The following is a 26893-nucleotide window of genomic DNA, read 5'->3' on the forward strand; positions in this document are numbered from 1 at the left end:
TTTGTTCCCATTCCCCCGAGTGGCAAGACCACGAAAACATCGTCAAAGCAGTATGGCTGAGAATTTGTTACAGCTATGATTGCTCGATATTAATGAGTCCAAAGTGGCTCGAATAACGCAAGGCAATGCAAAGCGAGTAAACAGAAATAGTGCAAAGTAGGATTTGCGCCAGATAGTTGGTAGATTCAAGGGGTATCGAACAATTCCAGAGATAAGTCGAAAGAGACAATGCTGGTATCTCTTACCAACAGCAGAAAAGAAGTAGCAAATGTATTTGCGAATAGATAAGTGTGGAAATGCGTAGGTGTTTTGGGTCGTGACGGGTCGTGAGTAAAGATGAAAATAGAAACCAAATGGTCATTCTTGTCGTAATGGTGTTTTGGAAGAAGAATGATTAAGCATGGAGTAGAGAAGACTAGGACTCTTCAGTGATTCCGCCCTCGCCACCTCCATCTTCGCGCCACTCTCTACTCTTCTCTGTGAGATTCTTTACACCGCTAACGCGGCACGCCCAAAGCCCCTCGATAGGTGTGCGATAGGTGAAGGCACGTTGGGAGCTGATGACACCAATGGCCTGCAGGACAGCTTTGCGGCTATCGCGGCTAAACACAGCAGGATGGTTGATCCATTCAAGGCTGCTCTCGAGCTCAGCATCGAGGGCAGCCACAGTGTTGGCATCAATTCCAGCACTGAGACCGAGGCCGTCAGTTGAGCGGCTGCGAGCCAGTTGCGAGGATGGAGGGCCATTGGTGCCAGAGATTGCCGAAGCTGGAGGCGAAGGGCTTCGCCTGCGATCAGGAGTGGGTGATAGTCCTGGTGAAGCATCATTCCCGGGGTGGGGAGTTGATGGGGCTGACGGGTTGGACTTGCCTGGGGGAGGGATGGGAGGAAGCCCGCCCTTGCCCAGACCCTTCAGGATCGATCTAGTCTCGTTCAGGAGAGTATGCGCACGATCATGCTGACCGCGGCTTACCAAAGTGAGGGCGCGAGTGAGCATATCAGAAGTGAGGAGCTCCATTCGCCTCTGCACAATACTGGGGTGGGGAGGAATAGGGGGCGAGTTCTGCCATGGCTTCTTGGAGCTTCCGCTAACTGGAAGCATCGTGATGGCCAGAAGAGATGGTCGAGGCATGTGGGTGACGGTACCCTCACGTAGAATATCTCCCCAGCTGAGATCTGCTTGAATCAAGGGGACCTCCTCGACAGATAGAGTCCTCTCGTTGTCATTGTCCATAGGACCGCCCAGGGCCTCGAGACCCGAGACAATGTTGTCCCAAGGATCCTGAGGAAGTTGCTCTTGGGAAGTGTTATCGGGCAAAATGACCAGTTGGACGAGAACATCCCGCTTGTCACCAAACCGCAGATCGCCAAGAGACGCCTCTGCATCTCGGCCTGTGGCTCGCTTGGTTATTTGCAGGGCGCCGCTGATCTTGTGGAACTTGGCAGGTGATCCCTCAGGAAGTCTAAGCTTAAGCTTGACATTCTGGTGGGACAAAGTCTGCATGCTTCCCAGACATCCAGCGAGACATTCTCGGAGCATCATCCAATCCTTGACATAAGTGTAGGAAGCCTTGGTTCTCGTTGACAGCTCAATCATGGTATCGGGCTTGTGGGTCATTCCAAGGCCAAAGGAGTGGATGGTGATTTTAGCGGCTTCCGCTCGAGAAACGACAAAGTCGACACTGTCAGCGTCAGAGGTGGACGCATCGCTGATCAGCATGATGGACGCAATGGGGTTGTTGTATTTTCTTTGCATGAGGAGATCCATTGCGACGTTGGCGCCCTCAACAACATCAGCACGGTGACTCTTTTGACCAACAGGCTTGATAGAGGTCAAAATGTTGCTCCAGCCAGGCCAAGCCTTGGTAGTCATGCCAACAATAGGCACACCACCGCCGCCTGAACCGAATGTAACCAAGCCCATGCGATCGCGTTCGCCAAGTGTGTTGACCATAAACTTGAGCGCATCTCGGACCAGGTTGATCTTAACGCCCTGCATAGAGGAAGAGATGGGGACAACAACGACGACATCGATGGGGACATGAACAGACTTTGACATGGCGGGGCTTCGGGGAAAGTTGGTGTAATCAGTGGGGGCTGTTGTGGTTGATCTCGCACCGTTCCAGGACGATGCCACGGACGAGACTCTCTGCGGACGAGAGCGTTGCCAGTCGAGCTCTTCATCCGTTTCCGACTCACCACGGTCATATTCGGGACTGCGGACGGGAGACGTCTCAACAGCATTGAGGTCAAGAAGAGCTTGTTGCCACAGCTTGAGTTGGTTTCGGTTCTCAAAACGGAGGTGGAACTGAGGCAGTTCAACAACGGAGAGACTCAGTGTAAGAATGTTCTCGTCAATGTTTCCTGTCTCCGATACCTCATTCAAGTGCTTCTTAATAAGAATTGAGCCCTTGAGGGTGCATCGGGTCGTCTTGCGTGGTTGTCCGTTCTCGTCCCACTGCTGCGATTGAGGAATCTTCTTCTCCTTCACGCAAATGAGCATCTCGGCGAAGAGAAAACACTCCAATTCTTGCCACGAGACTTTATCTTTACCCACTCTAAGGGTGCCATAAAGTCTTAGTTTTCCGAATCTGCTAAAGTCCAGCCCATGCCAGTTGTCAACACGGTTGCGGAGACTATCTGTCATCTCCTCTAGAGCGTCGGTGGACTCGTAAGGGTAGAACCGAGGCGCACTACGGGCAGGCGATGGTGGGCGGCCGTACGCCTCTTCAGCACGGTTGGGGACAGGAGGTTGAGGAGCTGGAGCTCCGAGGTCCTCGGGGTCTGGCCTCCACTTGTTATCAGGCACCTCGACAGTAACCAGACAGGTGAGCGTCTGTTGTTGACGCGACCTGCTGAGTGTCGGGAATTCTGAACGGACGGTAACAATCGGTGCAGGTATCGGGTTGCGTGTGATTGGTCGTGGGCTGGTTGGTGTGGTTTCCATGGCCTGGACATCATAATCATGGCGCCTGGCAGGCCCGCTCTGTGTCGTCTCTGGGTATCCTCCAGATGAAGCCACTCCAGTAGCCTCGCTGTCACTTCGAGCATGTCGTGAAGGTCCATAGCGATCCGACGGTGGTGCTTCACGGCTATCTCTCATGCTGCCTCGAGGTACACTATCGCGTCCACCAGCATGCTGCTGCTGTTGTTGCTGTTGCTGCTGCTGCGAGGGGCGCCTCTGGTTGCTATCAACGCTAGGTGCGCGGGCTGTGTGAGACTCCCATGGGGTTGGTGTAGGTGTCATAGCAGACCTCGAGTCTGTGCCAACTGATCGCACCATGTTGCTGATTTTTTCTTGACTCGTTGTTAGTGTGCTATCCAACTGTCCCAAGATTGCCGGCCTACCGATGTCAATAACGTTTCCACCTCTGCTAGTATCCAAATGCAAGGGTGCATCACATGTTGGGCAATATTGTGACTCGAACTCGCGGATAAACTCGTAAAAGCAGGCCTCGTGAGAGACGTGTGTGCAAGAGAATTGCAGGATGCGCTCGCCTCGCAGGGTGTGCTCGAGGGGCTCTTCACATACTGCACACTCGCTGCCCACAAAGGTGCGCTCTCGCCTCGAGCGACTTCGATCGGCGTTTGAGGACATGACGTTGTTGTCGATACCACCGACTCGACGCGAGTTGTTGCTGAGTCCTGAGTGTACTGAACCAGTGGAGGAGACTGAGTCTTGCCCACGGAGGGATTTAGAATTGATAGACTGTGTTTCGGTAAATGGTCTAGAATCTGAGCCAGTTTGGGGTCTTCGACTGCTGGATTTGGAGGCGCGGGAGCCAGACAAGCCAAATTCTCGAAGGTTTACGGCAAGTGCTCTATCCTCGTCCCGCGTTTTCACTGATGCAGTATCGTGATTCTGGTTTCTGCGCAAGCGACGAAACATTTAGTTGCGACACCTTTTCAGCAGGGTGTCCTATAACCAATGGTGCAAAGTGAGCACTTGTTGATCGATTCTTGGTGGTTCAACGGCCAGGAATTGCTGGTCACAGTTGGCTTAAGTTATAAGATAGTTGGCGGGGGATCCATGCGATTTCGGAATGTTTCAGAGCGGTAAATCGAGTTCACAATTGAGTGTCGATTGGCAAATGTGAGTTTGAGCTCGGGGCCAATCAAAGGAAAGAGGAAACAAGATGTGTCGTGAGAGAAGAGCGAAGAGACACAATGTGCGGGTATCCGGGAGAAGTTGGCTTATATTTGTTTGAATTCGCTTGCGATGTTTTGCGATATGCGACACGTCGGCTGCCGATGTTTCTGCTTTTTGCTTTTTAGCCAGGAGCGATGTGATGCCGGCCCTGGATTGCCACTCACTGCACGAAAATGGACGGATGAATGAAGATGCTGCAGTCGTACCACCCAGACCTTTGAAAGAATGGAATTGCTTTTTCTTGCTGTGGGTGTCGTAAGATGAAGAGTTTCAATGGAGCGATTGAATGTCGTTGGAAGAAGGCGATGAGACTCGTCGCTTTTGCGCTCGCTCGCTGATAGGCAGGAACCCTTCGTTTCTTTTTTGCTTTCCGGCTATTAGAGTGGTCGATCCCACTGTCCGCTGTCCGCTGTACAGAAGAAAACCCCGTCGAGGTGGGGAGAAAGGAGAATACGGAGAAGGAAAAGGAGGAAGGGCGAAATGGAGGGGAGGAAGTAATGGAGGTAAAAAGATAACCTGGGAAGTTGAGGTAAAAGAGTCGAAGCGAGAAAGAAAACCGAAATTAACAGAGCGTCTAGAGCAAGACCAGGAGCAAAACGATCTAAGGGCGTGGTGGGCTATATGAGGATGGCAGTTTCATTTCGTTCGCACTTGCAGGCTGTTAACCTTGAGGCTTGATTGAGTGGCACCCAACCAATCCGATTAAAACCAGGTCTATGGTACCTTCCTTCCTTCCCTTCACAGCCAGTACAGTACAAGACGGGAAGTAGCATTAGCAGGCGGAGGACCTCCCTTTCAGAGGTTGGCCGGTCCTTTGGCGCTTTGATGGCTTGCACTGGACTGAGTGAGCCGGTACGCTACCGTTCAACTGTTCTACTGTAACTTCCTTCCATAGGTTCTCTTCAGTATCTGCACCCCTGCACTTTCTTCCGGGGACTAGGGTGCGTCTCTCGCGGTGGCCGGGTGGATCTTCCATTAAGCTTGCAGGGGGCTTCCCCTGTCCAACCTCACGAAAGAAAAAGGCCCGGGCTTTCGTGCCAGGGGGGGGGGCTCCCAGCTCCCAGCAGCCAGGGTAGCCAGGGTCAGGTAGGCCCCAAAAGCCAGGGCTGCATTCCCAGACCCAGGCTTACCCAGGCCGAATACCGCACATGCACTCACGTCAAGTTGCAGCGCTCCCCTGTTGCTCATTCTCCTTCTCCAGGCGCCTCCCCCGGCAATTCAATTGACTCAGTTCATCTCCAGGTACGCACCTACCGGCCTGGCTTCCTACTGTACGGCGTAGGGACACATTTTGCCAGATTTTGCCATAATGGAATGGAAGATCGGGAACTTGACCGATGAGGGTGAGAGACGATATTCGGGGAATTGAAATCCATCCCAAAAAAGTATGATTGACGGTAATTAATGTAGGTACAGTACGGTACGTCAATCAACAATCAAACGCTAACCCTCCCATAGGTTCCAAAGGCAAGCTCCACTCCTTTAAATCTCTTGACTCGATCCAAACTTCTGAAAAAGGTCACTACAGCAGAGAGAATGTCTGGCCTACTTTTATCTACCTACCTACCTGCAAAGCATTGTCAGACTCAGCTCTCTTTTCTGGGAGATCATTGATGTGCCTACCCGATTTGCTCTATTTCAGTCTCGTGCCACTACGTAGTCAGTGCACCGTCTATCTGCTTGACGTCGTTTATTAGCGGAGCCCCCCTTGGATTTGGAAATCAAGCCTAACCAAGTGACTGGGTGACCTGCTCTTGCCATGGTGCTTCAAGCCGTCTGGGTCTAAAGGGACCTCCCACCAGAACTCCCAGGGGAAAATCAGGGGTCCTCAGGATCAACTGGTGCTACTGTCGTGCCGACAATGATCATCATCAGCATCCCAGACCAAAATCATGATGCCGAAGATCAGATCCTCAGACTACGCTCTTTCCAGGTATCACATCGTCTATTGTCTCACTTGTTTCCCCACATGCAGAGTGTATTGAATACATTTAAGTACCTGCCTGCATCGGTGTCGACTCATGGCAGAGAAATAATCAACTGGTACGAGCTACCTCCACTTCACCAGCATCAAGGCCGTGCGAGCTCATGTGGCCTGGTGGTGATTGGAGCTCATTGACAAACTGCCGTACGATATCTGCCTATGGCTTCAGAACATGCATGGTAGAGACCCGTTACAATGCAACAACAAATCACAGAGTCATTCATGTGTGGTGATAGATTCGAAACTATTAACTCAGGTCGTGACATATCAGAATAGTAGGGCTCGAGTATGCCGTGGCCAAGTCGCCGGATGTGCAGTCCTCCGTCAGAAACTAGACAATTGAGATCAGATCTGTAAGATGGATGGCGGGCAGTGCAAGATGAAACTTTTCGCAACAAATTCCCAATTGCCGATATCTGTTATGCTGCAGAGGGTTACTTTTCTTAGACCAAAACTTGAGTGGGAACAGTATTGGCATTGAAAAAAACTCCCCATGACACACAATCCAGTTCTGGTGTACCTTGTCAATTCAGAGTCGATATTCGTACAAACCCCTCAGGTTCGTTCTACCCCTGCAATACTGTCCGTTCATGGTGAGTCGACACTGGCTCTTCTGCTAATTCGATATATGCGGCCGCATTAATGAATGATAACATATCATCCGAGACAAGCAGGTAAAAAGCTGGCAGTGACCAAATCAAGTCAGTGCTGCACAAATGCCGATACGCGAATCACATTAGAGTCAGAGAGGGGGAAAGTGGACAGTCATGACATAACGGCAGGAATTCTTGTTTTTTAAGCGTTTCAGAGCTTGAACTATTCCTTGGTGCAGTAACGGTCAAGTCCGTTTACATTCTGAAACACGCAGATTCCGAGACGTATAAGAAACCATCATGATGGCTATCTATGGACGGCACGGTACAGCAGATCACAGCCAGAGCAAACGGCCTTCAAGTTGGCGCAGGTTCTAGACCCAAGAAGAGGGTCTGTTCTCCGCAGAGGCGTATCTTTGCATCACAGCCACAAACGTCATTGAATGAGAGAGAGAGAAGGGGCACAATGAAGCCTTTGTCGGGATCTAGATCTAGCAGTTGGGCGATGCTAGAATCGCAATTCACAGCTTTGACCTGGTGATTAAGGGCAATCGAGGCAAATCGACCTGGAGACGGCCTAGATTTGGTCGGTTAGGTCAGGTTAGTCGTTCTGTTCAATTCGGTTAACCTCGATGGCGTCCCGAGAGGCCCTTGACCTGGTCCAGGCTGTCGTTCAGGGTGCCCTTGCTTGAGGGGCTCTATCTGGATGAGTGGTGTGATTGGGCGGGGGACCGACCGGTAGCCTTCCGTGACGGATAAGTGCCTGCATTTATTGTCTTGGATCCCTCTTGGGAGGAGAAAGGGAAACCTAAAACCAGCAGACGCGTGGTGATGACTTTTGGCTTGACCAGAAAGCGTGTGTGTGTGTGCCATCCTTTGGTGGTGAGTGGCTAAAGGATTGCATCAGCCAAGAGCCTCATCTCACTTGATAATCATCACAGGTTCTTTCATGTCTGTTTGTATGGTTACAAGAACAAGGAGGCAAGGTGATAGTCTACATACAATGCATGCATATGTGCGGACATAGTACATGCATGAAACACAATCTGAGAGGACATGGATGGGATCGATACTGAATAAAGTACAGCAGCAGTACTATGGTACTCAAGACCTTCCCCTGTTGCAAACACATCACTGCAGAGTCACCCGCTAGCCCTGATCAGAAGGCGGTCGCAGTCATGGCCTGGCGCCATCGAGGCTATTCCCAACCGCTTCTCGAATGCAACATATCTAAATGAGGGAAGGCTTGCGGTTCCGTTCCTGGTGCCCGCTCGCCCGCCGCCGGCTCTGCGCTGTGCTGTGCTGTTTATCGAGATTGGAAAAGGTGATTCTTTTCAGGTTTCACCTGCATCGACAACCTCACGAGGATGTAGAAATGATGGATCGAGTCATTCACACGGCTCGTGGTACCCGATACGGGGTTTTGATCTCGCCTACTGGAGTATTGTCTTGGAAGCAAATGATCACCAACAGGGGGCGGTTGGGGTTGGGGAATAGACAACTTGAGTCCTTTGCTTTGCCTGTGTTTGCCAGCAGTTGGTATCTATCCTTTTGATAGCCATTGTCAGTGGCGGTCAGATATTGGATGCTGATAATAAGACGGGATGAAAGCGCACATGGTGGTGCGGAATGAAAGGGTGTGGTGTCGAGGTTAGCGCGCTTCCACGTTGCTTCCAAGAGATGTTCTATTTATTTGTGGTGGATGGACTGATCCAACCCCTCGCACAAAAAGAGCCACGAAACTTTTTGGTTGTCCAGGTCCCTTGACGACAGGCCGCAGCATTATTGTTTTGAGCTGAAGCTGATTTGGACCAACAACCAACAATGTCAACAACCACATCTTAACGAATTTGAGACTATTGACAACCTTCGCTTTGACTGCAATATGTATGGTATTATCCATATTGGTTATTCTGTACTTTGCCCTGAAACCTCGGATTTGTGGTAATTATCAATGTTTGATAATATAACTCAATAAACAACCATAAAGTAAGTCTATCAGGGGGTCTCCATGTAACTATTGGTTGCCCGTTGGTGTTAAGACGGGCATCATCTGCCCAATGCAGCACTCAACTGAACCGTAAATAAAGGGTCCTCTTATCCGTACATGTTGGTAATATCCCATTTACGATGTCCATATGTGTATGCCAAAACAAGAATATGACTCCGAACATACATATGAACAGGATAATAAAGTCTCCACAGATGATAGAGCGGAATCTGTTTCTTTTACTACCTGCATGCGTAGCACATCCCCCAACTTACACTTCGGGCAATCATCTCGTGGCGTGCAAACTAAAACGCCACGAGACCAGTTAAGATCGCTTCCTAACGACTCGTGATGGCACATCATCCAGCGGCTTGGCGCCGGGATTGGACAGCGACACGGACCCTTTTCAGGTAGTCATGACCGGCCTCTTGGAAGGTGCTTCAGCTAAGCTAAGCTCTCTAGGGGTTCGTAGTAGGGCGAATGGTGTGTCTCACTGAGGTCCCCAATCGATGGGTCAGGGCTCCTCTTTGAGTCTTGGACTTGCACTTGGAGGACAAGACCTCATAACCAAGAGTGTGGACGTTTTTTGTAAGCACAAAACGGTGGATTCATCTCCCCCCTCCGCATCATGGCTTAAACTTGGACTTGCTGGTCAGGTCTGATCGCAATGACGAATGATGATTGTGTCTGCTTGTTCTGTGCTGCCTTGGTTTACTTCATGTTGGTGATTCACCAAGCATCATCTAGTTTGTTAGCCAAACATGTCTTTGAGTCTAAACTAGTTTGTGATATCCGAATACCAACACGAGACAAACTGCCTCTGCTTTGTCTTGTTGGTGTTTGTGGTAGCACATGTTCGTACATCACGTTTCTCCCACGTGGCTAACTGCCTACAGTGTCTTCTTCTTTCTGCCAGGGCTTGCCTTAGCGCAAATTTATACTAATTCGGTGCTAGTTTAGCTCAGGTAGGGTCTGTAAAGGCTAGGTTCCGAGTACCGCTGTGTACCAGTAAAGGCAGGTGAGTGAGTGTTGGGTTGTCCAGATGCGAAAAGACTCACGAGTCAGTGACAAGACAACCTGAAATCACTCACGTCGATCTCCCGTATTGTCAGCATTGTTAGTCTGCCTTGTTCAACATGTGCCGTAAGTAGAAGCAACCCAGACAGAAGGATGGGTGCTGGTGGCAGTTGAACTTTCAGCTGCTAACCAACCAACAACACGTAATTATCCGTACAGTCTGGCTGGGTTCATGATCCTGTATTCAATAAACAAGTTTCAAACGTTCACGTAACTGCATGTTCGTATATATGAACATAGTAATTACGGATACAGTCGTAAAAAGGAACGCTCCGCCCGCTTTGTTTTCGCTCGCTTCTTAGCGAACAGTCGATAGTGTTGAATGTTCTAGGTTGTATCGTCCCTCATCAATGTCGCTTCGTTTCGTAAAGCAATAAATAGTAGTGCCGCGAATGCCCTATATGTGCCCGTAATATACATCCGCATTCCACCGTAACTGCAACCTGGGACCGCGAAACTACCCATTGATTCGGATGGACCCATCATATGTTTCTTCAGCGGCATATGTATGTACATACTCGGCCTCTCTCTGCATTGTAGGAGACCTGCATTGCATCTGAGGCAAGTGACTTGACTGGAATACACACGTAAAGCCATACCGGTGAGTGTCGCCGTCATGTTTTATGTATCTGCAAACGCTACTTTGGGTCACACCACTTGATGTAGTATTCGATTAACCATTTTCGCTACCGTTCGTAACGAAACTTGAGGGTCGACATTCGCCATGTGTTTCTGACCTTTAGCGTTTCATCCCCCTCTTCCCCGGCAGGGACTTCTTTCCAGTTGTGTGCCTGGAGAGAGGATATTCAAAGCCAAAAGCCTAGACATGTGCAAGGACCAGGCCTTCAACTTCAAGCGTGCCAGCGTCTCGCTCGGAAATGGGGTTCCCACTCTCTCGTTGAAGAAATATCCACTTTGACGCGGGGATTGAAAAGGCTTCTTGACCTTTTTTGCTTTTGTCTGCAGATGCAGGCACCGAATAGAGACAAGGTCAGGGAGGGTTCGGATGATGGCCTGCATTGTTGATTTTGTTGCATACATGCATAACAACAGTTGGTTATCTTTGAAGCTCCCTTCCTCCACGAGCCTATGGTTTCTGCTTTTGGGGTTTCATTGATCGTCCTCGTCAAGGACCGCGATTGCTCGTCAGGCTTCGGTCGGTTCCTCCCCCTTACAATAGAAGGTGGGTAATATCGGTGGTGGTCACGTAGTATTTCACTGCCGAGAGCGTCGTAAATTTTGCAAATCCATGATCTCGCTTGCGGATCGAAATTCAAGACGAGACCCAGTACTGCTCAAGTGGGTAGGTGACTAGTCAGAGTTAAAGCTGTGACCAAGGCCGTGACAGACAACGTTTACGCTCCTGCTGTTGGAAGACTTTGACGTGATATATCTGAGTAAGGTATCTGGTACGCGGGACTTGAGCATTAAGGTCGATATAGGCCAAGTCAATCGAGTGCTTTGATGTTAGAGTTAAAGTGCCGAACCAGCCGTATGGACATAGTGCGGTCTCAACTTCGCCCTACAATGCCAGACCTGGTTTGGGTCTTTTGTCTTGCTTAAAGTTGAGCAAGGTACAGGGTGCGGCAGGCAGCCTTGAAGCAAAGTGAACATGTTTGGGTGGGTAGGAGTTTGTAACAGAAACTGTCAACGATGTCCCGGGTAGGAATATCCCCGAATGCGTACGTACTCATCAAACTATAAGTTTTCATTTTACGAGTGTCCGAAGATGCTTGGGGGGGAGTATACATTGCTTGAGAAACAGTAGCTTTTGCGTGTAAATTTTATCTATGTAAAGCCTTGTGCGTAAAATCCCAATACGCCTAGTACAGCCAAAGTGACTTAATAACAAGGTAGGTTGCGGTGGTGTTTTGGTATTGTGTAGGTATCTCAGCTCATGGTTGATACAGAGCTGGCATTAAGCAAAGTGTGCTGACACTTGAGCATCGTCCCGTCTACTTGACAAAGAAACCAGATCGTGGCTTTGCGGCGGTCCGATTCCTCTTCATGAGATCGTTCATGTGGTTCTTTGTTTGCCGCTTCGTCTTGGGCACCATCCTCTCGTCTGTCTTCTGGGCCACGCGGAACACGGTTGAACCAACACGCTCATCCTTTGGTCCTCTGCTTTGGCGGGCGAGTTCCTTTTCCACGGTGGCAACGCGACGTTTCCTGGGGCGTTCCTCTTGGTCTTCGTCCTCGGCCTCATCCTCGCTTGAGGAGTCTGTCAGGAACTCAGCTGGCAGCAGGTTGGGCGCCTTTTGTGTTTTGCTGCGCTGAATGAGAGACTGGGCAGGCTCCTCCTCGTCAGCCGAACCCTCTTCCTTGGCCTTCTCCTTCTCTTGCTCCTCTAGCTTCTTGCGCTCTTCAGCTTGCTGCTTGAACCGATCATCCCTCTCCCGACGCTTACGCTTCTCTGCAGCGGCTTGTCTATCCGTGTGTTAGTCATGGTTCGGATAATGTATGGGTGAGACTGACTCTTGAGCTGCCTTCTGGGCTGCTTGGTTGGACTTTTTAATCTCAGAGGCTACCTTGGAAGTTGACACTGCCTCTGGCGCTTCATCGTCGCTGTCTTCATCGCTCTCCTCCTCCTTCGCGGGTGCTGGTGTAATAGGTTTCGACAGAGCGACTGGCACGCTCATGTCATCATCATCTCCAAAAACGACCTTTGTAGCCCTAGGCTGCTCTGGGGACATATCGCTGGATTCGCCGTCCTTGGCTCTAACAGGTAGCTTTTGCTTCTTGTCTGATGTGATTGTTTGAGCGGGTGCCTCTTCTGGCTTTTGCTTCTTTTCGGCCTTTCTCTTGCGTGTCAAAGGTGCCATTATTGTTGAGTATTCCTTGACAAAAAAGCTTTAGGTGAATGTTTTGAGACTGGTTAAAGAGGTTGTAGGTTTTGGTGTAAACAAGGCCGGAATTATTAGAGACCGGTCTATTCGTCTCAGAGTTGAAGATGGAAATTAACAGCTTGAACTGTGATTGAGTGTTGAAGATTGTTGATGAAGCTCTCTTTGAAGTGTCGCTATGAAAATTTCAGACTGAGAATTGCACCCCTAAAGTTTGGCTGATATGATTGGTGCAGAGTCTCGGATGGGTCTCCACAATTGATCAGTGGACCCATCAACCATCTCGAGCTTCTATCAAGCATGAGAGATACTGATTTCAAGTTTCTCTCTACTAATAGATTTCATCAAGACAAGCATTTGACTCATTTATTATTATACGACACATCTGAGGCTCAAAATGTCACTCATGTCTCGGCACGTAAACACTGGCATCATGCGCCAAATGTTACGTGCCATCTCTTCAACACCAGCTGTAACCACTACTGCTATACACACTACCAACAGCTCAACAACAACATCAATCAATTCCAATTCGTTTCAATCTCGCTCATATGCTGTTTCAAAAGGACCAAGGGCTCCGCTGCGAAAACCTCCACGAGCACCTCAACAAACACAAAGACTCGTCCCTTCCCAATCCCAGCCCTACCCAGACATCAATATTAATGCGATATCAACTATTAACCAAATCCTCACCCCCGACGTCTTCGAGAAAGGCATACAACAATGGGGCAACCCATTCAACACACTGACTCCAGAAGAATACTACAAGTACGCAATGAGTTATCTCGAAGCTGTTGTTAAAGGAGATTCACCTAATAGTGCGAACCTCGCTGGTAAGTTGGGTCATGAAGCTTGAAGCAAACTTATGGAACTGACACATTGCTGCTAGCTATTGGAATCTCACCGCAGACCGCCTATGAGATGGCCTGTCTAACAATGCTTCACAGCTCAGTACACATTGGAAACCTTGGATACTCGCTCTTTGCATCTGCCTCAGCGGCAAACTACAATCCTGCCACCATCAGCTTTGCAAGGACTTTGTTTCGTTTAGGCTACTGGGGCAGGATACCGGAATTCAAGCCTGCCGAGAACCGCTTCATGAAGCTCGTGTACGAAGGAAAAGACTGCAACGCCCTTACCGTGTATGGAGAGAATCTTTTCATGACTCGCAAGTACGCCGCGGCTGTGCCCATACTAAACAAAGCCATCAGCGTTGACGACGGCTTCTTCGAGTTCAAGAAAACGTGTTTGCTGTGTCTTGCAAAGTCGTATGCACATCTCGGAAAAACCAAGGAGGCAGAGGATGTGCTCGAGCAGCTTGGGGAACCAGATGCTTGGATTGAGCTTGGTCCCTTGCTTGATAGAGGAGGGTTCGATGACAAGCGGCAGTGGCTGTACAGAAAAGGGTGTGATGGAGATTTGGAAGCGTTTCGGGAATTAGCTGAGATGGATTTCGCCAAAGCTTCCAAGGAGACGGACAAGGCTTTGAAGCATGAGTATAATCTCTGGGGGATGGAGTGGTCGAGACTAGCCGATTCCAGTGCCAGGAACTAGTAATAGGAAATGAATTCGAAGTGTATAATACGCCAGATATGGCTGTGTTATTATTATCATTACTATGAATATACAGACGACGCATCTAGAGAATGAATCTATACTTTTTTCTTCTTGGGTACCTTTTCCGTGCTATGTAGTTTTGCACTCCGCTTGCCCTTTGTCGCATCATCTTCCTTCTTGACAGAGGATGTACCCTCCCCTTCCTCTTTAGCCTCGTTGTCAGACTTGCCCTCTCCATCATCTGCATAATCAGCATGCTCCCCGTAGTCACTCTCAACATCTCCCTGCACTTCCCCACGATCTGTAGGAAACAGCCTGCGCCACGTCCCGTCGAGTGCTTGGCCGTCATTTCCATGAAGTCCGACCTGGTATGCAGCCTTCATAGAAGAAATACACACATCCCGTCTTTTGGCGAAATCGAACATTGGCTTGGGGTATGTACCCTCTTCGACATTGTTCAAACCATCTCCCTTGACGCGAACGCCTGCCTTCTTCTGGTCGGGTAGAGGAGCCTTCCATGGCTCGTAGATGTACTTGGCGTCCATATTCTTCAACTCGGGCACGTATCGACGAATAAGTTCCCCTTTCTTATCCCACTTCTGTCCAAAGGCCACTGGGCTGTAACAGCGAAAGTACTGCGAGAAGAAGGCTGAACAGGACAACCACTGCCAATTACCTGCGTTACATGCTGGCTCATGATCTATAAGCCATTCCTCGAATACTTCGCATCCTCGTTCCCAGTCGATGTAGCAACCGCCTCGAGTGAGGAAGCATGCTACGGCATGACGTCCAAGATGGTGAATCCACCCTTCGTCCTTCAGCTGCCGCATCAGAGCGTCGATCCAGGGAAACCCAGTCATACCAGCCCTCCATCTTTTGAACCAGATCTCTGCCTCCTCCGAGTCCACGTGGTACTCTCCAGTGACAAGACCCGTCTCTGGATCCCTTTTCGAAGGCAGATGCCAGGGAATGAAACGACAGTACGGGTTGTTGGCTGTCTGCGAGAAGACATATCCCAGCGCAGCCTGAGCGGCAAAGTACATGTCTCTGAAGAGTAGCTGGCCGATCAGACTCTCGGGAGGTGAGGAAGCACCCTTGTATGAATCCACAACATCTTTCACGCGCCAGTAGAACTCTCGCACAGAGAGTGAGCCAAAGTGCAGATGTGGTGATAGCAGAGTTGTCGCCTGTGGTTCGAATTGGGCTGGACTCGTCTTGGGCTTTTGGAAGGTAGCCGTGTATTTCTTGTCTGCGATGATTTCATCGAGGGCCTTGAGAGCAAGCGTTTCTCCTCCACGGTGAGGAGTGGCCGCAGGTGGAAAGCCAAGTTCCTCCATCGTTTCTATGGCGAAGTCGCCTTTTGGTCCAGATATTTTAGTATATGCTTTGTCTCCTTCCGTCCTGATCTCTGAGTTGAAGTCGGGTTTGGTATCCGGCTCATTCTGGTCGAAGTTGACAGGCATGTCTCCAGGGTCTGGAAGGTTTTTGGGGGCAGGTATCGGTTTTTTGACCTGGCCAAGCTTACTCCCTGCGGCCTGAAGTTGGGTGATAGACATGGTTGGTTTCCCGCCGTGCTTCTCTACTATTTGATCGCTATCCCACAGTGTCCTACCAGAACGGATAATGACTTCGACGCCAGCATCTTTGGCTGCCTGGGTCACAATACTGTCGCGCTCACGAGCATAGCTGTCGGTGTCTTTCTCAAACACAATGTGGGTGACTTCCCAAGCCTTGAAGAGCTTTGGAAATAGAGTCTGGGGTGCTTCTCTGAGAACAAAGAGTTTTGAGTTGGGGTTGACTTTTGTGATGGACTTGGAGAGATCATTTTGGCAGTCGAGTCTGTGTAGGATGTCAGTATGATGTTGCGTTGTACCAAGCTGGTGGTATACGACTTACAAGAACTGCCATCTATTGAGTCCTCCTCTTGCGCGATAGACGTAGTGAGGATCCCATGTGAAGATGGGCCAGAATACAGCCGGATCAAGGTCGAGAGCAGCCTTGAGAGCAGGTGAATCGTGAAGTCGTAGGTCGGTACGAAACCAGTAAATTACACGAGGTTTTACCATTGTTTAGGAGAGCTGGTTCAATTCTGTCGCAATGCGAGAATAAGTTTATTTTGGGGAAATATTTTATCATCTTTCATCACTGAAGCCGAAAGCTGAACAAAGTCATGATGTCAACATTTTTTTGACAGTCACCCCAGCCACCAAAGTTGGTCCAAGACAAACAAATAAACATACAACAACAGACAATTCGATTTCCTATTTCAAAAGGGCCAAATAGTAGTTTCTACTATCAGGAGATTAGATTATTATCTTATTAATAACTTATAGATATTTAAACAGTTTTTCACATGCACTGCTATTACAAAATTGGGAGTATGGATACCCTATACTCTGACCACAGACCTCCAAGGTCATCCCTCAGACTCACAATACCGAGACATGAATCAGATTTAGCACCAAGACGATTTACCTAAACTGCGACCAAGTTCATATAGTCTTAGCAATAGTTCGTGAACTGGACCGAATCCTTCAACTGGGACATGCAGTTCTAGTTGGTTGATGCACACAGCGGCAGGCATACATTTGCTGAAGATGGATCTACTTGGCAAGCAAGGGAGTTTAGGAAGGGAGTCGCCATGGCAGCATTTGTTTTTGTTGTGCAACTCGGATATTTGATAACCACGATGATGTCTTTTCATCGCTCTGTGCTCCGCAGTACCCGAGACTTTTCTCAAAGTTGGACCTATAGATCTGAACCAAAGGATGGACCCTGTCCCATTACTTACAAATACTCTGCTAGCTGTTTATTTACCTTGGCCCATCTGGCCAAGGACTAGTTGCTGGTTGCCGTTAACGGTCAGTCTACCGGAGATGATGCTGGTAGTGTCAAAGCGTACCTATACCACGTTATTTGTCTACTGTAGTATGTCACTCGATGGTAAGAAAAAAGTTCGATGGCTGATAAATACGGTTATTGTGTAATTTCCCAGGCCAATTCGGTTGCGTGAGCGTACCGGCAGTAGGGTAACGATCGATGAAATTACTCCGTCCATCTCAACACCCATGAACCATGACATGGATGGGTCAAACTGAGAGGCTTGCTCAAGTCGTATTTCTTGGTGAGCGATGAGCGACTACTGAACTGAACCTAAACTATTGGCTTGCGATCCAGATCTTGATATAGCAAGTTGAGAAGCGGATCGAGGAGTGTGCATATGTTAGTCTCAGACTTGCAGTAGATAGACCAAGAAAATGCGGCTCAAATTATGGTATTGCTGAGTTTTCAAGACAATCCCATCAACTATTGGCAGCCAGGCATATAAGCCACGCACAAGCGAGATGACCTCGTCGAGGCCGAATGTCACCATCGTCATCAGGCTAAACAAGCTCCCCCGCAAACTGGATCAAGATCTGACCAGGCCAAGACTTAAGCTGCAAGGAAGGGTAACAAAATAAATACCCAAAAGAAGCCGTAAGTAAATAAACAAGTAAATACGAGTTTACCGAAGATCCCTTTTGGTCCCGTCTGGATCGACCAAGTTTAGTTGCTCAATGAGCATCGATTGGGGACCGACAGCGTGAGCTTGATGCCAGCTTAATTTCCAAAGAGAGATGAAAGGTTAACGCCTGAAAGTCTGTTCTGTTCTAACGGGCGCTTGAACTTGAGCCTCAAAAGTTTCTTGACAGACGAGATAATGAGATGCAATTTGACAGTCAGTAGTTTAAAATATGTCTTGCATTGGCCTCATGGCCAAAGTTTATCACTTCTCAAGCTTTTAGAGTATCTCGGAATCATCACAGTCTAATTTCAATAGTCTTGTCCAGACGAAGATCTTTTTTAATATTAAGTTTGATAGGTAGCGACTGCATCGCCAGTTGCATTCAGACAAAGCTAATAAGAACGGCCTGATGTAGGGATTTGATAGGCCTAATGGCTTCGCCGCACTTGATTACCGTTCTCTCCTGTCTCTTCTCGGGTACGATTACTACGTTAGTACTCTTTTTATCAAGATTAAGAGTATATCGCCAGTTGGTTGTGTTCCGACAAAGCCAACCAGCTGGAAATAAACGACGATCTCGGGCATAACACTTGGGCGATTAGAAAGATCGTCGGGACCTGGCCGTCCATTGAGTTTATTATTGGACCTGATTTAATATAGACGAACCATATTTTTGGATCTTTGACAGATCGGTTTCTTGCAGATCATGGACCAGGAAGACAACAACATTCCATCGATTGCTTCTAAGGCGAGCAGCATAAATCTAGATAGTAAAGATGAGCTATACTCGGTCAATAATGACGTTGCCAGCCACTGCCATTGTTGGCCTTGGGATCGTTGGAGGCGCATGGGCATGTCGGTGGCCCAAGTACAGTGAAGCGCCCATGAAGGTAGTGCTGATTGGAAGACAAGTGAAGAAGGTTGCGGCCTGCAATACGAGATTGAGATAATACTAAAGAATATGTTTCGTCAGGCAAGAAATAAGTATCCAATGGTGTGATATGATGCGATGCGACATGCAGAGTCATTGAGACCAAGTATATTGAATTCCACAACATAAGCTGGTGTTACAACAGTTGTCTGTATACGTGTACTTGTTTTAAATTTCCGAGACGCATAGTTAGTTGATAGGCTTAGAAATCTAAGCATGAACTACAGGTCGTATTCATTTCAACAGTAATAGCTGATGGATGGTGGTGACAACTTCTCATTGACTGATAATCTTGACAAGATGAATTCACAAGATGCATCAAAAGAAACCGACAAAGCTCCAGACAGAGTTCAGCCACCTAGTATCAACTGTAATGGCGCAGAGACTATTAGCGGAAATTACAGAGAACAAATAGAAGCATGGGAGCCACAGAAGCCAGCTTGATGCGAAGCTCAGGGCATTCACTCAGTGATCGACAGTCAGTAATACGGTGCTCAGCCCACGGACCTACAGGGGGTGGCCTTCTATGAATCGCCCTGTAAATTCAATCTACAGGAAAACGCGGGGATTGACTTTAGATGGCGCCGCCAACCGACTCAAGCAGAGAATATCATCAGTCTATACAAAACAACCCTCAGACTCTTGTAAAAGAAAGAAAGATAAAAAAGAAATAGAAACAATTGATGAATGACCAAACGTCCATCAATCCTCTCTGGACTCGACCACAGTCCCGGAAATACCGCGACAAGGGTGCCCTGTTCTAAGACATTTGCTCCTGTTTCGAGTGCACGTTTGTCACTTGTAAATTGGTTCGTTTTGGCCAAGAGAACATGTCATAGCAAAAAGGATTCGGTAAGCCCGTTTATGAAAAAGAAGGAACAAAGAGTCGGAGCTTAGCTTGCGATAATGTTTGGTCAAGAGGTAAAATAAGGCTCAGGCTGAGGATACTCCCGCGGTGAAGCACGCACAAAACAACCACGTTACGTAGGTAGGTGGATGGTAACGCACAGTCAGTATTAGGCATGGCTTGGAAACAAGGACCGCCGTGTCTCTCGTGATCGATTGATTGACCAAAACCTTGATTCTTGGAGTAAACAAACTAAATAGGGTAACATGGCTTCTATACATGTTCAGGTGGTTAAGGGCATGGGGGTAATAGTCAAGACTTGGAAGAGCAACACACCCGAAATCAATTGAACTCTAGACAATTGACTAACTAGTATCTATTTAGACAGTCTAGATGTCTCGAAATGTTCAATAGAGGGGTTCAAACAATGACGGAGGCGGCAAAGAAACAAAGAGTTTAGAGACAAAGACTGAGACGGCGCAAAGACCACAATGACCTCAGAGTAGAGTGTCTCCTTTATTTTCAGGGTCTGCATCTATCAGAGACAAAGGCTGGAGATCATCAGAAGCAAGGGGATGTTGTAATTTGTTGTCTAACTAGGAGATTTAACGTGTCTCATGAGCGGCCCACGGTTGCGTGATGGCAACGAGACCAATTATTGAAGTACTGCACTAATAAACAAAAAAGAAACAAGAAAAAAAGAGAAGAAAGAAAAAGCCTAGATCACAAGGTGTTTTGAGCGTCGAAACGAGCCCAGATGCAGGTGTATTGGAATTGCTTTCTCTCTACAGTGATGTTTTCTTCTGCTGCTGACGGTGGAGGATTACATTGCATGTATCAACCTCCAATCAATATCGACAAACAAGTAATTGCTGTAGTATTGTCTCTATCCAAAATAGACTTTTTGTTTCAAGGCGAAGCTTGCCTTGGCTTTGCCTTGCTTTGGTTACTCTGCCACGTTTTGCGTCTGCCTTGCTGTTGGAGATGAGAGGAAAGAAAAAAAAGGACGGGATTTTACTATATAGGAATAATTAGGAGCCCGGGGAAGTGAAAGATGAAACCAACAACAAGGATCGGATGGCTGTGCTTATGCTGGGCATGGATCCGTTGTTGGCAGTTGCTTGCGAGCTGCGGATACAAAATATTAATCAGCGGAAAGGCTGGAAGGAATCCATCCTTTGCTTTTATTCCTTGGATTATTCTTAGTTGTTCCATGGACGCGAAACGAAGTAGGCAGATCAGCCAATCTCAGTCCCAGTGCATACTGCAGGTAATATGTATGTATGTCTGGTTGTGAGGTACGTATTGTTACTTGGCAGGCTGGTGGGTGAGTGGCATATCTCTTCCCAGCATCTGGAGATCCCTTCTCCCTGTATGGGTAATTTACGCTGGAAAGCATAGCCCTGGGACAATTTACTCGTTAGCATCGATGCTACAGGGGCATTTCTCGATGATCAGAGATTTCCCCATCATGACGATAACCTCTAATGCCAAGTTGTTATCCGGAGAGCCACCGTTACTAATTGCGAGCTTTAACAGACTCGATGCAACCCAGTCTCAATTTTCACGAAAAATATGTTAAAAAAACCATTGTTGGCGTTAGATCGATCCAATCTACCGAGTTAAGTTACTGTAATGCAACGCGACGCAAGCCAGGGCAGGCTAGAGTCAGGTACCCGTGGAACCGGTTTTTGACTTTAGACCAATGGAAGCATAGAGAAAAGAGGATTGTCGTGTTTTTGCCCTGGCCGAATTGCCCTTTACATATTTACGTGGAGGCAGCGGGGAAAAGATGACCTTGTATGATTCTCTCTCACGTCAACCTCTCAAACTATACCGCCACGATACTAGTTGGATGGATACTTGTTGTAGGGCTTTTGAGGGCCTGTTTTTCTCTCTCTCTCTTCTAGGACTAGAGCATCATTTCCCGTTTGGGACTTTGAGTTTTGGCTGGGCCTTTGACGGCTTGACCGTTGAACTTTGGAGGCGGAAGCTTGGAGAAGGAAACGAGATATGATAACCAATCGTTCTATTTTGGTATGGCAAGTAAGGTTTTGATTGTATACCGTCTTTTTCCAATGATGAAGCATCACGGACAAGAAACAGAAACATCAATTGATTGAAGTTCATCCAGACATTCAAAACTAAACCCAACTCAGCCTTCATCCACCACCACGAAAACCGTTTGGTTGTCATGATCCACGCACCCAATACCCACTCACTTAATACTAAGTTAGCAAGTCTGCCATTCAACAGGATAGACTCTCGAGAAGACTGGAGATGACTAGCCAAAGAACCCAATGGAAAATGGGCTTGCAAGGTCTGCCCAGCTATCATCATGACTTGCATGAGAGGAAATCACCCAGTTTTCAGCTTCTCACCCGATATTTGCATGGTTCACACCCTCACCCTCACCATAACTCTCGGAAATCTAGGAAGGGGGACTGTCAAGGGGAATCCCTGCAAACCGTTTCCCCTCCTCCCGAGCCTTGCAGTCAGAATGCGACTGCTCTCGTGCTAATTGTCTGTCTGAGAGAAGCCAGAGTCAGAGAGTTGACTGGGGTCCTTGACCTTGTTCATCACACCCCTGCCTAGTCCCGGGCCTATTTTGCTAACGACACGCAATGCGTGCACAGCATTGAGTTGGTATCCGTAGTCAGTCAGGAACACCACAGGCCACTTACTCACTGACATTTACTAGTTGACCGTTGCTTTTTTTCATTCCGCTTCCTGTTCCTGCTGCTTGGGCTTGGGCTTGGGCTTGGGCTTACTCTGAGCATCCGACCCATCCACTCCCACCACACACAGACCAGACACCCCAAAAGTTAAACGTCCGTCCGCACCCACAAGTTGGTCTTTACTATTACGGCTCTTTTACTTATTCCTGGCCTCTGCTCTTCTCTCCCCTTCCCTTCCTCCAGGTCTTTCTCTCCTACACACACTCTCTCGTTGTGTACACACTCGTTTCTATAACATCACATCCTTGGCTTATACTGAAAGCTCTCGTGACTACTGCTTCAGTTTCTTCTCTGATTCGGTTCGATTGCTCAACCTGAAACCAACAGTCTCTGTCCCTCCCAGAGTGCTACGCTCTTTTTTTTTCCGGGGCTCCGATTTTATATCAACTTACACTCTCTATACCGCCTTCGGTAATCCAGTCCCTTGTCTGGGCTTCAGGTCGTCGACTTATACACCGCCAGCCACAGACTTATTTTTGTCAATAACAAAAGTTGTCTTTTGGCAATTGGGTTGTCTGATTATCTACAACTATACTATACACTGCTCGGGCATCCACTCGTTTTCTCAGCCCAGCTTTACATAACAACACGACTACTATCAATCATCTCAGATCCATCGTCGACTTCCACTTCCATTGCCGATCAGGATCGACAAAGCCTACCCAGGGGGCAGATTATGCGGTGCTATCCAACAACATTACAATCATTATAGAATATCATCAAGAATACCAACTGCTCTGGCTCCGACTTGCAAACACCAACGAACTGTTAGTTCGAGGCTAGCCTCCTACCAGCCATCGTACTGGTGCTCTGCAAGACAACTACCCAAACAGACTTTTTGCAAAAAAATCGACACGATGCGACGCACTTTATCTCTTTCGTTGGGCGCTCTGGCCCTGTTGGGAACAGCGGCCGTGATGGCAGTTCTCGTTGTTCTCACAGTTCATGTCCCCAAGGAATCAAGTGGTCGAACACTTTCACAAGTGTCCGTCGCTCTTGAGGCTGTAACCCTTGTCATCATCGGGTGGTTCATTTCTACATACCCTTCGACTTCGTTCCGCAGCTGGTCAACAAGGTGTCTCGGTGTTGACTTTGGTGCTGCAGTTCTCACTATTCTCTTTGCTACTGTCTCAACAGTAGCCACACTCATTCAATTTAGTAAATCAACTCTCGAGAAGGAGGATGAGCTTCTCAATGCCAACAAGAACACCCTTCTCATCGGCTTGTCACTTGCTCTCGGACTCAGTTTCATATTCCAGGCTGGTTTCGTGTCTGTTCACTTCTTCCTCACACGACGAAGTGACCAGCATGCTTTCTCTCTGCACAGCCTCGAGGATGGTCGAGGTTTACCCTCGTACCGATCCAAGTCATCTCTCAAGACGCTGCGCTACAGCCATACCGCCGATCCTTTGACTCAAAAGAGGAACTCGATCGATTTCCACACACCTGCTTCATCCATCCGTGGACGTTCCAGGTCCGGCACCGCTAGCTCCATCAAGGCTCAATTCTCCAACGCTATCCGATCTGCCACCGTCAGGAGCCACGTCTCTTCCAGCGAGATCCGTCGACCCATCACTGCTGATTCCGTTAACTACCAGTCCAGCGAGGATGCTTTCGATACCTGGGACACATCTTCCGTCGATACCCATGCCCGCGAGGTCGTCATGGAAGCGACAACACCTCCTCAAAAGACACAAGGTCACTTCCTCGAGACAATCCCCGGCAGCCCTACACCAAGCAGAACATCAACCTCCAACACCTTAGAAATGCCTCTTGAGCCCCCAAGAATTCGCAGGAGAAGCCGCAGCTACAGCCCTGTGTCTATTCGCCGAGAGCAACTGGCCGACCTTCCTGAGCCAGCCCTGGGCGAGTCTAACATTCACCCTCTGTTCCGATCCGACTCGGCCACGCCTCCTCCCATGGCCACACCTGGTACTGTTGTTGTAGCCTCGCCCAATGCTGGGCAGGTCATCACACACCGCCAGAGTGTGCGCTCCCTGCGCTCTACCTCCGTGTCCGTGCACCCAAGCCCCCTTGGCAGAGAGGAGCGCGAGAGCATTGCAGAGGAGGATGAAGAGGAAACAGACTCACTATCATCAGCTGAGCGACCAATCACACCTCCCATTCCTACATGGGTGATGGGCGCAGGCTCTCGATCAAGTTGGTCTGATTATAACAACCGCAAGTCCAAGTTGGACAATGAAAGCACACACGAAACAACAACCCATAACGTTTAACGATTTGAAAAAGAAAAAGACAAAAAAGAACAAGAACTTAGATGGGAGGAACCACGGGAACGAACATAGCGGGCAACTATGATATGGACAAAGCACTCCATTTTCTTATTGTTTATTACTGTATAGATACGAGCGAGTGATGAGAGATGGGTGGGATTGTCTTCACAACAAGTATACCAAAAAGGGATCACAGCGAGGCGCTATTTTATAACGACTGACTTCAAGAAGGAACCCTCTGCGCTTGAGGCGCGAGGATGGACGACAGAGACGAACTGCAAGCTTTAAGTAGAGAAGAATTAAGAGAAGAATTAAGAGATGAAAAAACCGATACAAAACAAATCTAAAATAAAGTAACCTAAACAGTTTGCCGATTAACGAAGTGATTTTTTGTACTGTATTTTCTTAGCGAGGTTTCACTAGCCTCGGCTCTCTTGTTCACACACAAACCTCAGTACCATAAAAATTGGCCGCTGGAAGCATAAGAGACGAAATTAGTAGGTCAGCTCATGCTATTTACATTAGGCTTCTTAAACTACTTATTTCTATACCCTACGACCTAGGAGACTAATATTTCTGCTATCAAGTAAACAAATCAGATGTTTATCACTCTGGTATCCGTACAATGACAAGGTACGTCATGGTGTTGAAGAGTCTCCATCATCCTTGTACTGCCTACATCTTTATAGTGATCGATCGTCCTTAACCTTAGTAGGTACCTAGAGATAGATATTCATAACGAGGAAAAACAAATCTATTTGTATCCCTCACAATTCAAAGCCAAAGAGCAAATGTAGCTTAATCAGAGTATATTCGCACTAAACTATCGTAGGTCTTGTCAGTGACGATAATGATTCTCAGGCAGAAAGACAAGTACGCGCACCTTCAGCTTCTACCTGGTCATTTGGAAGCCTGGAGTGGCTGACAAACTGACGCTAAACCTCTTCAGGTCAAATCATACTTGAGCAACCTTCTTCAACTCACAGGGTCATGCTCCACCTTTTCCCTCAGCGACCACTCATACCCACTGGACGACTGGACTTGCAACGTCAACGCAGGCTATTGCTTTACCTCTACCTCTACCTTTTTACCTAAACTCTACATCCAAGCTTTCATCTCTTCTGCATTAAACAGCAGAACTTGAAGGATTTAATAACCTCCACTCCTCCTCTTTCTCTCTCCCAACTCAATAGTCTCCTCCTTCGACATCAAACCATCTTGGTTCAAGCCTGCACCGAAGCGAGACGAATCCATCCGCCTAAACCCAGGTCGCCGTTCGCCTCCCACCTGCCACCTCCCCACCTTACACAACAACGGCAGACTCTTCGCCCATCATGAAGGTCACTTTCAAAGTACGTCACGGATGACTGCAGCGTCGCTGCTGGCCCAATCTCCTCATTGCCAACACGTCGCTTTTATCCTCCAATTTACGGGAATTAACCGAGTCTCTTGCAGGATCTCAAGCAGCAAAAGTTTACGCTCGATGTCGAACCCTCAGAACTGGTAGGTCTGCCCCGCGTTGACGACTTCACCTGTCGGCGCAAAGCGTTCACCCAGCTGACCCAGGACAGATCTCCGCCGTCAAGGAGAAGATTTCCGCCGAGAAGGGATGGCAACCTCAGCTGCAGAAGCTTATCTACTCTGGTATTTGCTACGACTTCTTGCATCCCGACCCACAGCTCGCTGACGTTAGTTCCAAGGCAAAATTCTCAAGGACGATGAAACTGTCGGATCCTACAATATCGAGGAGAAGGGCTTCGTGGTCTGCATGGTGAACAAGGTTTGCAACACCATTGCCAGTGGCAGGAGTTCATGACTGACATTTCGTGATAGCCCAAGCCTACCAAGCCTGCCGAATCCAGCGCCGCTCCTCCTGCTACACCCGCCGCTCCTCCTACCCGCACTCCCGCTGCCCCAGCTGCTCCTGCGCAGTCCGCATCCCAGCAGGCTGCCGTGCCCGCCACACCCACGCCTCAGCGATCTGCTGATGCCGGATCCGAAGAGCCTTCGGGCCTGGCCATGGGATCCCAGCGCACCGAGGCGATCGCGAATATGGAGGCTATGGGTTTCGAGAGAAGTCAAATCGAGGCGGCCATGCGCGCTGCCTTCAACAACCCCGACCGTGCTGTCGAGTACCTGCTTAATGTTTGTTAAATGTTCCCCCATTATCACGAGTTGTGATGACTTACAATGAATACAGGGTATTCCCGACAACATTCGACAAGAACAGCAACAACGCGAGGCTGCCCCCGCCGCTCCTGCTGCCCAACCATCTCAGCCCGCTGCCGCCGCTCCTCAAGGTGGTGAGGAGGGTGGCGTAAACCTGTTCGATCTTGCTGCTCAGCATGGAGGCACCAATGCCCGAGGAGGAAGCGGTGGTAATGAAGCACACGTCTGAACTCCAGTCACCTTGTAATCTCGTATGCCGTCTTCTGCTTGAAAAA

The 26893-nt window shown here is 48.5% G+C and overlaps 6 protein-coding genes across 6 annotated transcripts, besides 3 other annotated features; 3 read left to right on the forward strand and 3 right to left on the reverse strand.

The window, feature by feature from the left end:
* Window positions 1-415: 415 nt before the first annotated feature.
* Window positions 416-3889, reverse strand: FPSE_09110 (uncharacterized protein; the record flags this gene model as incomplete). Its single annotated transcript, XM_009262227.1, has 1 exon — window positions 416-3889. The coding sequence occupies one exon, from the start codon at window positions 3887-3889 to the stop codon at window positions 416-418; it is 3474 nt and encodes a 1157-aa protein (XP_009260502.1).
* Window positions 3138-3170: a microsatellite.
* A 693-nt stretch (window positions 3890-4582) lies between the features above and the next one.
* Window positions 4583-4661: a repeat region.
* Window positions 4662-11749: 7088 nt separating this feature from the next.
* Window positions 11750-12616, reverse strand: FPSE_09111 (uncharacterized protein; the record flags this gene model as incomplete). Its single annotated transcript, XM_009262228.1, has 2 exons — window positions 11750-12221; window positions 12270-12616. 2 exons carry the CDS (start codon window positions 12614-12616, stop codon window positions 11750-11752), a joined length of 819 nt encoding a protein of 272 aa, XP_009260503.1.
* Window positions 12617-13034: 418 nt separating this feature from the next.
* Window positions 13035-14191, forward strand: FPSE_09112 (uncharacterized protein; the record flags this gene model as incomplete). Its single annotated transcript, XM_009262229.1, has 2 exons — window positions 13035-13470; window positions 13527-14191. 2 exons carry the CDS (start codon window positions 13035-13037, stop codon window positions 14189-14191), a joined length of 1101 nt encoding a protein of 366 aa, XP_009260504.1.
* A 98-nt stretch (window positions 14192-14289) lies between these two features.
* Window positions 14290-16260, reverse strand: FPSE_09113 (uncharacterized protein; the record flags this gene model as incomplete). Its single annotated transcript, XM_009262230.1, has 2 exons — window positions 14290-16033; window positions 16091-16260. The coding sequence occupies 2 exons, from the start codon at window positions 16258-16260 to the stop codon at window positions 14290-14292; spliced, it is 1914 nt and encodes a 637-aa protein (XP_009260505.1).
* A 3890-nt stretch (window positions 16261-20150) lies between these two features.
* Window positions 20151-20193: a repeat region.
* A 2879-nt stretch (window positions 20194-23072) lies between these two features.
* Window positions 23073-24452, forward strand: FPSE_09114 (uncharacterized protein; the record flags this gene model as incomplete). The annotated part of the gene is made up of 1 exon (XM_009262231.1): window positions 23073-24452. One exon carries the CDS (start codon window positions 23073-23075, stop codon window positions 24450-24452), a length of 1380 nt encoding a protein of 459 aa, XP_009260506.1.
* Window positions 24453-25783: 1331 nt separating this feature from the next.
* Window positions 25784-26847, forward strand: FPSE_09115 (uncharacterized protein; the record flags this gene model as incomplete). Its single annotated transcript, XM_009262232.1, has 6 exons — window positions 25784-25801; window positions 25905-25952; window positions 26021-26093; window positions 26150-26229; window positions 26283-26594; window positions 26650-26847. 6 exons carry the CDS (start codon window positions 25784-25786, stop codon window positions 26845-26847), a joined length of 729 nt encoding a protein of 242 aa, XP_009260507.1.
* Between the last annotated feature and the right edge of the window lie 46 nt (window positions 26848-26893).

Source organism: Fusarium pseudograminearum, chromosome 4, assembly GCF_000303195.2.
Source record: "Fusarium pseudograminearum CS3096 chromosome 4, whole genome shotgun sequence".
Lineage (NCBI taxonomy): Eukaryota > Fungi > Ascomycota > Sordariomycetes > Hypocreales > Nectriaceae > Fusarium > Fusarium pseudograminearum.